This window comes from Phalaenopsis equestris, unplaced genomic scaffold, assembly GCF_001263595.1.
Source record: "Phalaenopsis equestris unplaced genomic scaffold, ASM126359v1 Scaffold000437, whole genome shotgun sequence".
Classification (NCBI taxonomy): domain Eukaryota; kingdom Viridiplantae; phylum Streptophyta; class Magnoliopsida; order Asparagales; family Orchidaceae; genus Phalaenopsis; species Phalaenopsis equestris.
The window spans coordinates 18,255-30,421 of NW_018164878.1; the positions used below are offsets into that span (position 1 = coordinate 18,255).

Here is a 12,167-nt window from a genome sequence, read left to right on the forward strand (position 1 = left end):
ACACGAGTCATACATATACAATATATCACGATGTCGGCTACGGTCAAGAGCTCCTCTAGGGCTTCCAATGGCGATTTTGGTGGCAATTGATTCTACCGCTGGAAGGAGAAGATCTCGCATCGTTTACCCTTGCTCCGACGTCTGCATCTACGTCGACGTTGACGTTCGCACTTCCTGTTGCTGCTCGCGTCTTTGTCTTCCTCTGTCGCTATCGTTCCTCTGCTCGGCGTCGACGTTCGCACCTACTCTGCTCGACGTCGGTGTTCACACCTACTCTGCTCGACGTCATCGTCTTCCACGCCTCTGTCGCTCGCAGCTGTCGTCTGTGCCTGATTCTTCTATTTCGGCGTTGCTCTTGCTTCTGTGCCCGACAGCTCCTCTGCTTGCCTTTCAGCAACCTTGTAGCAGTTTAACGCCGACAACCTCTGAGGGTGTTTCCTTCTTCTTTGGTTGAGCCGGATAAATTTTCATTTGCTAGCGTGGTGGGTAACCCTTAGGAGGAGTCCGCAGTGGTATTCTCCTCAAGTTATAAGGAATGTCGTGAGAATACAGATGATTGTCCTTTTATTAAAAAGTGAAGTAGGAAAGGAGGAAAAAAATAATTTTTTTCTCTGAATCAGAAATTTCGAAGCAATTTTTTTCTCTAAATCAGAAATTTTTACCCTAACGGAAAAATTCAAGTTTGCTCTTGTTGGCAAATTTCAATGGGGACACTCTCTTATGGATGTTATCAAAAAGAGTGTTGATGATCTTAAGCTAGTACGCAAATGGAAAGTGGCTCATGGATGAAAACATGTGTTGATCTAACTAACAGTGTATGAAGAGTACACTAGAATTTTCTCCAAGAAATATCTTAATATCAAAGGCAAATCAATGAAGTTACTCAAGTGATCTCCTAATTTTAACCCAAAGCATGAAACTCCCACTATACCGGTATGGTTTAGTTTACCTGGTCTCAAGCTGCATTTTTTTCACCATCAGGTTCTCTATTATATTGGAGTCATCCTTGGGGATCCTTTGAAACTAGATCTTCCTACTTTCAACCTAACCAAACCCTCGGTAGCCAGAATACTTGTGGAAAGGGCTATTGCTTTACCTGATGTTACTGAAGTCTGGCTGGGTACAACCGATAATAGTTATTGGCAACAAATCATCATGGAACACAAACTCCCATATTGTACCCACTGTAAGATGTTTGGTCATATCCTTGCTAAATGTCATAAGCTTCATTCTATTTTAAAATCTAAGGTTCAAGTGAATAAGAAGGGGTTTAATTCCACTGATGTGGACATTTTAGTTCCACCTGAGGAGGATACTACCAGACAAGAGATGTCTGCTGCCCCTAAGGACCCCCCAATGACACTGCTGTTACTGTTACTGAGAGTGGTGCGATGCTGACACCTACGACACCTACAAACTCCATAGAAAACAATATTGATGAACCATTACCTATAAATGATAGTGTTCTGACTGATAATCAGGAGAGTCTCACAGCTCCACTTCTTCAAGAAGTATCCGGTGTAGAGGCAACTCATGCTTCACATATTCTAGAACCTATTGTGGGTATTACTGTTGGTATTCTTTCTGCTTCAGATCTCCCCCATTAGGCTGATTCTTTGGAGGAGGAATGACAGGTATACACTTCCAGGAGGAAGAAGAAGAATGGAGATCTACTAGAGCTCATGAGTCTTATGGATGATACTTTGGTTACTACGGGTAATGGTCAACACCTTACCAATCTGCTAGCTGGATCCCTACCGAGAACTAGAGTCAGATGCAAGACTAGATTGAGATGACCCACACTTTTTCAGCGCCCGGGTGGTTTTTGTGTTTTTTGATTTCTATATGTACACATCTTTTACATTTTTTGGTGTGTGTTGTAACGTGTGGGTTGGGCTATCTATTTCGTTTTCTTTAATATATCAGCCCTCGGGCTTTATATATATATATATATATATGAGTCATTTTGGGCAATTTGAGTAAAACACAATCGAACAAACATTTGTTCATGTTTGGCTGATTTACATTTTGGGCTTAAATGTTTGTTCATGTTCAGCTCGTTGGACCTAACAAATGAGCCGAACACGAGTTGTTGAACGAGCCAAACCCAAACTATTCATAAACGAAGAGCTTTTTTGACAACCCGCACTATAAGCAACAACTTGGAAGACAAGTATTTATATTAAAGATCGTCTTTAGCAAGATTTAACGAATGCTTCGTTCAATAAAGCAAATCAAATAGCTTTACAAATGGATTTAGAGAAAATTGAATGCAGAGTGTTTTTCAGCAACGTCCATCAATGGTCATTAGACCCTTGACAGTTTGGTTCACCCTGTTCATCTATAAATTACTCTTTGAATTTGTTGAAAGAAGGGTTTGTCTTATTTATACTCTAGATCTTTAGCAAGAGGAGAGATCTATTCCTCGTGAATGTAAAATTCTTTGAAAAGGATTGGGTTCTTTCCACCAACCATTGGATCTTGACTTGGTGTATGCTCTTTGTGGTCAGCAAATCAGTTTTTCTTTTATCCGTGCGGTTAACCCACTTGTCTTTGAAATTTTGATTTAACTTGTAGGACGAAATGACTGTATGTAGAGAGTTATTCCATCCTTATAGTATAAAATTTACTGTAGCTCTTCTATTTTTTATACTTTATTAGGTTGTAAGAGAAAAGAAAGTTAGCTTGCGCTGGATGTGCATAACAGTTTATGTTCACATGACTTGGTATATCTTTATAACAATAAATTGTTTTCTTTAAATAATAGTTTGTTTGTTCTCTCTTTCAGATGGGAAAGATGTCAAAGGCCGTTGAAGTTAGTAAAATAATGGAGTCATGTGGTATTAAGCATAACAGCAAAACATATTCAATGTTGATCAATGGCTTTATAAAACTAGATGATTATGCTAATGCTTTCGTTATTTTTGAGGAGATGCTGAAATCTGGCTTGAAACCTGATGCTGTTGTTTACAACATTATCATCAATGCATTCTGCAAGATGGGTTATCTAGAGCGGGCTATTTGTCTTATTGATGAAATGCAGAAGGAAAGGCACAAACCTTCATCACGGTCATTCAGGCCTATCATATATGGTTTTGCAGTAGCTGGAGATACGAAAAGAGCCTCAGATATTTTTGATCTAATGAGACGACATGGTTGCATCCCAACTGTTGAAACATATAATGTCCTTATTCTTGGTCTAGCTCGCAAGCATCAGGTCGGTGCATACTCTTAGACCACTTGGGAATGGTGTAGGGGCTGTTCAGCTGATTGCAAATAAGTAGCAAGGCAAAGGATGCCCTTGCCTCATAAATACATTAGATTTTATGAAGAAATTGGGCTAATGAAGATTTCATCTACTTTGATAAAATCCAAAAAAAAAAAAAAAGGAAAAAATTATCTTATCTGAAAATATTTTTTACATCATATTCGTCATGTTATCATAGTCTCTTTTACTCTAATCTTATACACTAATTGACTTTATTTGTAATAGATGCAGAAGGCAGTTGAAGTAATTGACAAAATGATTCAAGCTGGCGTGTCTCCAAATGAGCATTCTTACACAACGATTATGGAAGGATATGCTACTGATGGTGATACTGGCAAAGCTTTTGAATATTTCACTAAAATTAAGGAGGCTGGTCTGAAACTTGATGTATTTACTTATGAGTCATTACTAAAGGCATGCTGTAAATCGGGCCGGATGCAGAGTGCTTTGGCAGTAACCCGGGAAATGACCACTCAAAGGATTCCACGGAACACCTTTATATATAACATATTGATCGATGGGTTAGGACCACTTAGTTTGATAATTAATTAATTATTTGGATTTCAATAATGTTAATGTTTCTGATTTTTATGCATATGCATCTACTCGCATTCTTTTTTATATTAGATTTAGATTCTCGGGCTAGTGATCCCTGCATGATACCTTTAAATTTGGGATTGTCGATCATTATAGTATTTTGAATTGTATCATTATTAATTTTGAACATGAAATTCTTGCTAATACAATAAACAGTTTAAGTGTTGTGATACTTTAGTAACTCATACTACTTAAATTAGTGTCTACCTTATCGTTTAAGTGTTATTAGTTTGAACATTGTCTTCTTATTAGATTTTATCACCTGACATCTAATTTTTAGCATAATGTGATAATATTAGCTTTTGGCTTCCAAAAATTCTGATTAAAAAAGCTCATCAATTTTACTAGCCTTGTATTTGTCTCTAACAAGTTATCTTCAGATACGCTTTCTTTTCTTTTCTGCTTTTGAAAATTATTTTCGTTGAATGTGTTTTTTCTGTTTGTTTGTTCTTTGCTGTAGTTGGGCTCGGAGAGGGGATGTATGGGAAGCTGCTGACTTGATTCAGCAAATGAAACTTGATGGAGTTCTTCCTGACATACATACGTATACTTCTTTCATAAACGCCTGCAGTAAGGCGGGCGATATGCAGGTAATCCATTGCTGAACTTGTTAATAAAAGTATGCAAAAACTTACACGCATGGACTTGTATACTTGTTTTTAGATTTTGGACTAACATATTGATTCATTTTTTAAGAGAATTAAAATAAAAAAGCACTGTTTATTTTTTTGTAATCCAACTAAAATTTAACTAAAATTTGAAAATGCCTCTAAAGGCCATATTTGATGCACATCTTATCAATATGTCAACTAAAATTTGAAAATTAAAGGCCATATTTGATGCACATCTTATCAATATGTTTGCATATTGTATTTGGTACTAGAAATATAAATCCTCTTTCATCTGGAAAATTAATAACAGAGGTTACACAGGGATATTTCTGGCACATGAATCCCTTTTTTTCCATTGTGTCCTATTGAGTGACATTATTTCATTTTATTCTAATAAATTAAGTTCATTTTTATACAATATGTCAAAGTCTTTTTAGGTCTACCGTTAACATTCTTAACGTAAGTCAAATCCAAAACATCTAATCTCCTAACTCATATCTGCTCTTCTAATCAGATTATCAGAAGACTTTCTCTAATCTTGTCTGCCACTAGAGCTATACCAACCCTTTCACGGGTACATTTGTTTTGCATTTCGTCTCTAAGTGTCCACCTAAGCATTCTCATCTCAACAACACTTAACTTAGTTTATGCTTCTCTTTTGTAGGCCAACATTCTTCGCATAAAGCATTGCAGGTCTCTCCATCGTCTTAAAAAATTTTTGTTTACGTCTAAGTGGTATTTTTTATCACTAATAAGCCCGTTGCATTTCTGTACTTCAACCAATAAACTTGAATCTACTAATAACATCCCCATCTATATCGCCATCACTTTGAATAATGGACCTGAGATATCTAAACCGGTTACTCCTTTTAATGATTTAATAACCCATTGTTACAACTCTGCCATTGGATCTACTTCTACTAAAATTGCATTCATGGATTCAGTTTTAGATTTACTTAAACGAAGGCCTTTTAGACTCTAATGTAGACGTCCGTAATTCAAGTTTTTTCCTCAAATCTTTCTCGAGTCTTATCCACATCAAGGTACATCATCAGCAAAAAGCATACACTAAGATATATCTTCCTGTAAATGTCTAATAAGAGCATCCATAACTAATGCAAAAAGATATGGGCTTAAAGCTGATCCATCATGTAATCTAACTGAATTAGGAAAATACTTGTTCAATCTTCCTTCTGTTCGAACTCATTTAACAACTCTAGTATACATATCGTTATTGACTTGAACAAAATTCATATCAACTCATTTCCTTTCTATAAATGAATTATATTTAATTAAAATAATAACAATTGCAAAGATAGAAATTTGCTATGAAAGAAAAAATAGATAATAACAAAAGCTAAGTCTAAATTATTTTTATAGGTGCACCAAATAATTAGATTGATTCCAGAAAAAAACTTCAGACTACATTAGGCATATGGGTAAATATATTTTTATTTTGCTGTAGCTTTTTTCATTTATAAAAGAAATTATAACTGTATTACTAATTCGTGCACTTTCCTGACATACATACATATGCTTCTTTCATAAACGCTTATGCCTGGGAAGAATCGGAGCGCAATACACACTTCATGGGGCGTACGCGCCTCCTAATCAAATAAAAATGGTAGAAATGTCTAATTCTAAATACCTATCCTCGCATGCAGAGTTCTACCTCCTCCATTGCATGCAGAGCTTGAACTCGACTTTGAAGATTTCATCCTTCGACATATTCTACTTCTTCTTCCTTCGACTTTTCCTTCTTCTTCCTTCCTCTTCTCCGCACAATAATTGTGCACTGAGCTGCGATTTATTCCCACACTCGCATCATCAGCGTCGTCTTCATCCCACACACAGATGATCTTCGTCTCGCACGCAGGCTTGGATCAGGCTCATTTGCATCGTCTTCTCCCGCACCCGCATTGTCTCTCTCACAGTGGTGTGGCCAGTGTGGTTTGTGATTTCTTTTGCTTTTATTAAGGCAATTATATGAGTCTTTAGTTTATCATTTCACTGTAGTCAGTGAGGTTTGTGATTTTTTGGTCACTGTAGTCACAAATTTGATAGTGTTGTGTTTTTTTATGTTTTTATGAGACTTTTATTTATCATTTCACTGTACCTACTATATTTTTGCTAGAGATCACTCTTGCTACAATAAACCGCAATTTTTTTTTGTGTTTGCAATTTGCTAGAGGTGATTTGATCTGATATATTTTTGTTAATGTGTTAGGTTTGTTATTAACTTTTAATGAAAGGGGAGGATTGTATGACAATATACAACAAGCGTACCTGATAAAAAATATTTCAGATGTAAGTTTTTCTATCAAGTGTGTAGTGGAACAATAAACAAGATGAAGCAACATCCTGCAAGCACAAACAAGTGCGTTAAACCATATACTAAGGCCCTACTGAAGTTCAAGAGAGATGCAAGAAAACATTTGAAGATGTAAAAGTTAAAGCACAATGTGACAGTGTATTAAATGATATTAGAAGCATTATAACAAATATTGGTTAAGATCAAAATGTTACAACTTAGAGGTCCAATGGATTCTTTCACTACAACACAAGAAAGGAATTATAATTTAAATTTTAACTGGAAAAAAGATGAAAGAAAAGAAGCATGTAGGGTAATTGGTAGAGTATGCTACTCAGCTGGATTGGTGTTTAATGTTGTCAATGTTCCACTGTACATGTCTATGTTTGAAGCAATTGCTAATTTTGGACTTGATTTCTCTCCGCCTATAATGCATGAATTAAAAACTTGGATATTCAAAGATGAGGTGGCTATAATAAATAAGACGTTAGAGGAGCATAAGAAGGCATGGAGTAAATATGGGTGCTCGATTATATCAGACAGTTGAACACATGAAAAAAGTAAAATTTTGATTAATTTTCTTTTGAGCAGTCTAGCTGGAACTATTTTTCTTAAATTTATGTATTTTTCTAATGCTCTAAACAGTGGAGTTACTATTCAATTATTTTGATGACGTGATTGATGAAATAGGAGAAAAAAATGTGGTGCAAATTATAACAGATAATTGGTCAAACTATGTGAATGCAGGCCCAAAAATAATGGAGGAAGGGCAACAAATTTATTGGACACCATGTGCAACACCTTATATTGGCCTAATATTAGAAGATATTAGAAAGTTGAAGATTCAAGAGAGCAAAACAAGTTGTAAAATTCTTTTATGGGCACACATGGGTTCTTAGTTTGATGAGATCTTTTATAAAGGAGAGGGAACTCGTTCGTCCAACCATCACACAGTTTGCTACGATATATTTAACCCTTTAAATCATTTACAAGCATAAGTAACCACTTCAGGCAATATTCTCCTTAGAAGCTTGGTGTTCTAGTCAATGGGCAAAGAAGACGGAAGGAATAAAAGTTGGAGTTGTTATTTTGTTCGATCCACACTTTTTGGGTCATCTTACTGATTGTATTAAATTTGTTGTGTCTCTTGTAAATGTTCTAAGAGAGGCTAACTTAGAAGAAAGGCCTGTCATGGCTTATATTTATGAGTTCATGGATTCATAAAAAAAATTACTTTAATTGTGAGCATAATGAAAAGAAGTATAGACCTATTTGGAGGAAAATTGACGCACGATGGAAAGTCCAACGTCGTAAACCACTACATGCAACTGGTTATTATTTATACCCTCAATTTCGCTTTGAGGATAATTTTTCTAATGATAATGCGATAAAAGAAGTGTTAATTGCTTGTATGGAAAGAATGTTTAATTCTAAAGATCATCTTAGAGCTGATATTCAACTAGACTTGTATGATACCTTACGATGAGACTTTTGGAGTAAAGCTGTTATGGATTCAAGAAAGTTGAAATCTCTTGTTGATTGATGGATATGATTTGGTGGGAAAACACCTGAGTTAACGAATTTTGCGATTTTAGTTGTTAGCCTCACATGAAATTTGAAGACTTTTAAATTGGTAATAATTTTTTTATTTCTTAAAAGATAAAATTATTATTATTTTCTTTTATATTCATCTCTTAAAAATAATGTTTTTTATCTTAGATTCATAATAATAAGAGGAACAGGTGAGCACAAGAGGTTGAACGCTCTGGTATGTGTAAGATACAATACTAAATTGAGGGAGAAAAGTATAAGAAGAGAACAAAACTTTGATCCAAAACTAATAAATGATATAGAATTTCATGTTGAGTGAATTTTTTAGAAAGAAGATTCAGTGCTTCCACAGCAACCTTCTTGGATGAACGAAGACGAACAGGTTTTTAATATTGATGTGATCAGAAATGTGCCCATGACAAATGCAAATGAAAAATTACAAAATATTACACAATGAAGAAATGACATTTTTATAACATATTCTACAGAAAAAGGAAGATGAATTAAAGAACAAATAAGTTTCATATTTACATTTTAAATTTGTTGAAAAAATTGGTTCTCAAATTTTGTGCTTCACAAAATCTGGGCAATGCAACTAGAAGAGACCTAAGGCAGTTGTAGTAGTAATGACAGCAATATCATTATCATAACCTATGTCAAGTGTGGGAAAACACAGGAGAATGTTTATCATACACTAACATCTATTTTTGGTGTCATCAGTCAGGACACGGCGAGATCCTGCCCTACCTTAAGCCAGTGACCCCAAGTTGATACCAGAACTACTGCTCTACATCTGTAGAGGACTTTTGGCAAACAGAGGTCAACTGAGTTGTCAGGATTAGCTCCATCTCCTTGTCAGACCCGTTAGGGTGACATCGAGTATATGCACTGAATCAACAAGAACTGAATGATTATCCTAACATTTTTACGGGAACTTATATCAATTTATTTAATTCTGTCATTCTTTATTTTATTTTAGGAATTTATGTTCTCCTTATTATAGGTTCGTTATCTATCCAAAATAAATTAGTTAGAATTTTATTTGATACTGGTGCATCACATTGTTTATTTTTGTTGTGAGATTCGAAGGATTGAAATCATTCAGGTTGTTTGATGCCTTATGATTTATTCTATTTAATGGGTCTCAAATAGTGGTTGATAGAAGTTGTTGTGAGTCTGACATTATGTGGTGAAAGTTTGAAGGCGAATTTGGTAATGTTACTACAAACCGAATTCAAAGTTATTCTCAGGATGGATTGGCTATCTAACTAGTTTACAACTATAGATTACTCTAAAAAACTAGTCAAGTTCAATATTTTTGGAGAAGAAGAATTCAAGTTTGTGGGATATATAATAGTTCTATCTATGATAATATTCAGTTTGGAGGTATTGAAAATGTTAGCAAAAGGATACTAGGGTGGGTTCCCAACTCAAGTTAGCTACACTGCAAAAGAACTAAAGTTTGAGAATTTGCTAGTAGTAAAGGAGTACCCAAAAGTTCTCTAGTGATTTAACTTCAGGTGCAGAATCAGTGGCAAAGGCACCTTACAAAATGATAATTAAGGAGCTACAAAAATTAAAAATTCAAATGCAAAACTTATTGCAGAAATGATTTGTCAGGCCAAACACTTCTCCTTGGAGAGCTCTAGCATTTTTTATTAAGAAAAAATATTGAAGTTTAAGGGAGTGTATTGATTATCGAGAATTAAATAAACTCAAAGTAAAAAATGAGTACTTGTTGCCAAAGATTGATGATCTCTTTGATCAATTAGATGGGGCCTCAATATTTTATAAGGTTGATCTGCTCTCAGGTTGTCATCAGCTAAGAAGAAGATGACATAGCAAAGATAACTTTCAGTATCAAATATGGGCACCATGAGTTTGTGATGATGTCTTTCGGGTTCTCAAATGCTCTCACAATTTTTATAGATCCTATGAACATGATCTTTTAAATAATTTATGGATAACTTTGTAATTGTCTTTATCGATGACATTCTGATCTATTCTAGATATGAAGCTCGTCGTCCAGATCATCGTTGCACAGTTTTGCAAACATGAAGGTGAATTAGTTGTTTGTCAACTTATTAAAGTGTGAATTCTAGTTTAAGAGTATAACATTCTTTGGGCTTATTATTAGCAGTGAAGGTACCTTAGTGGGCCAGAATAAGGTTAAAGCAATAGTTGATTGGCCCGAACCAACAACCACTTTTACAGAAGTCTGGAGCTTAATAATTTGACAAGCTATTATAGGATATCTTTAGGGGCTTTCTCGGGTCGCAATGCCTGTGTCCAGATTGACTCGGAAGGCGGTGAAATTTGAATGGACAAATCAGTGTGAGAAAGTTATTTAGAAATTGAAAATATGTTTGATGAAAGCTCCAGTATTGACAATTTTCATAGGAGTAAAATACTTTCACATCTACAGTGATGCATTTTTAAGAGGACTTGAATGTGTCCTTATGTAAAACGGGAATGTAATTGTTTATGTCTCTAGAAAATTGAAGAGTCGTGAGAAGAATTATCTGACACATGGCCTGAAGCTAGCAACAGTTGTATTTGGTTTTAAGATATGGAGGCATTATTTGAACGAAGTCATGTGTGAAGTGTTCTCACATCACCGAAGCTGGAAATGTACTTTTACACAAAAAGAATTGAATTTAAGGCAAAGACGACTGCTTGAGCTCATTAAAGATTATGGCTTGGATACATATTGTCATCTAGGGAAAGCAGTTGTAGTTGTAGATGCATTAAACAAGAAAACACTTGGCAATGCTAACTTGTAATTACACAACAGGATGAGCTAATTAAAGATACGGAGCATTTGTAGTTATCAGTAGTTACACCAAATTATAAAAGTTTTTAACCGTTGAATTCGTAAGTGGGCTTCAAAGATCAAAATAAGGTTATGATGCTATATGAGTGATTATTGATCATCTGACCAAGTCTGCACATTTTTTGCCTATCAGACAGATGAATTTTGTGGATAAGCTGACCAGAATTTATGTAAATGAAATTGTCTGACCGCATAAAGTTTCTAACCATCGACCAGTTGAATTTGGAGGTACGGAAATTTGTTTTTTTTTTTAAGTCAGTCTCATAAATGGTGTTAAATGGTTTAAAAAACCTGGAAAGCTGAGCCCACAATATGTTTGTCCTTATGAGATCATGGAAAAGATTGGGAAAGTTGCTTATAAACTTGCCTTACCAATGCATCTGCACAGAGTACATAACGTGTGATATATTTCATTACTATGGAAATATTGCTAATGAGGATAGCAAGCTAGTCATGAACTCTATAAACATTCAACCTAATTTGACCTATAAAGATAAATAAAAAAGAATAATAAATTTTGAGATTTGTTTCAAGAATAATGAATTTGTCATAAACCGTATAGTTATCATTTTGATGGCTTTACATTGCTTCACCTTTTGGTTTCTTGGATTTACTTCGGTGTTACTCGGAAGCATCGCTTGGCGTAATTTACTCATTGCCTTCGCCAACTTTTCAAGTTGATTTTGAATTTTTCTTATGGCTTCAGTTTGTCTACGTGCTTGATTCCCCAATTATGATACTAACTTTTCCAAAAATATTTTATTTTCCTTAAGTGGGGCATTTGAAGTGAATCCGCGTGGGTTAGTTTGTCTTTAGGTATTACTGCCTTGATGGTTTTAATTACATACAGGATTTGCTTGGGTGTTGCCCCACTATTTTTTTCCAACACTTGGGGTATTGTTGTTCCAATTTAAATTGGGGTGGTTCTTTCAGTCTTAGTTGTAGGTGTTTGAATGTGGATTGTTGAATTGGTTGCTATGACATTCACAGTCTCTA

The 12,167-nt window shown here is 34.9% G+C and overlaps 1 protein-coding gene across 1 annotated transcript in view; it reads left to right on the plus strand.

Moving 5' to 3' along the window:
- Nucleotides 1–4,490, plus strand: part of LOC110027730 (pentatricopeptide repeat-containing protein At5g04810, chloroplastic-like) — a gene marked incomplete at its 5' end in the record, with an annotated part of 13,689 nt that extends 9,199 nt beyond the window's left edge. The window contains 3 exons of the mRNA XM_020729269.1: nucleotides 2,789–3,217; nucleotides 3,494–3,789; nucleotides 4,326–4,490. Of these exons, the coding sequence (XP_020584928.1) occupies nucleotides 2,789–3,217; nucleotides 3,494–3,789; nucleotides 4,326–4,470 (870 nt within the window). The remainder of the gene's footprint in view (nucleotides 1–2,788; nucleotides 3,218–3,493; nucleotides 3,790–4,325) is intronic.
- Nucleotides 4,491–12,167: the final 7,677 nt, after the last annotated feature.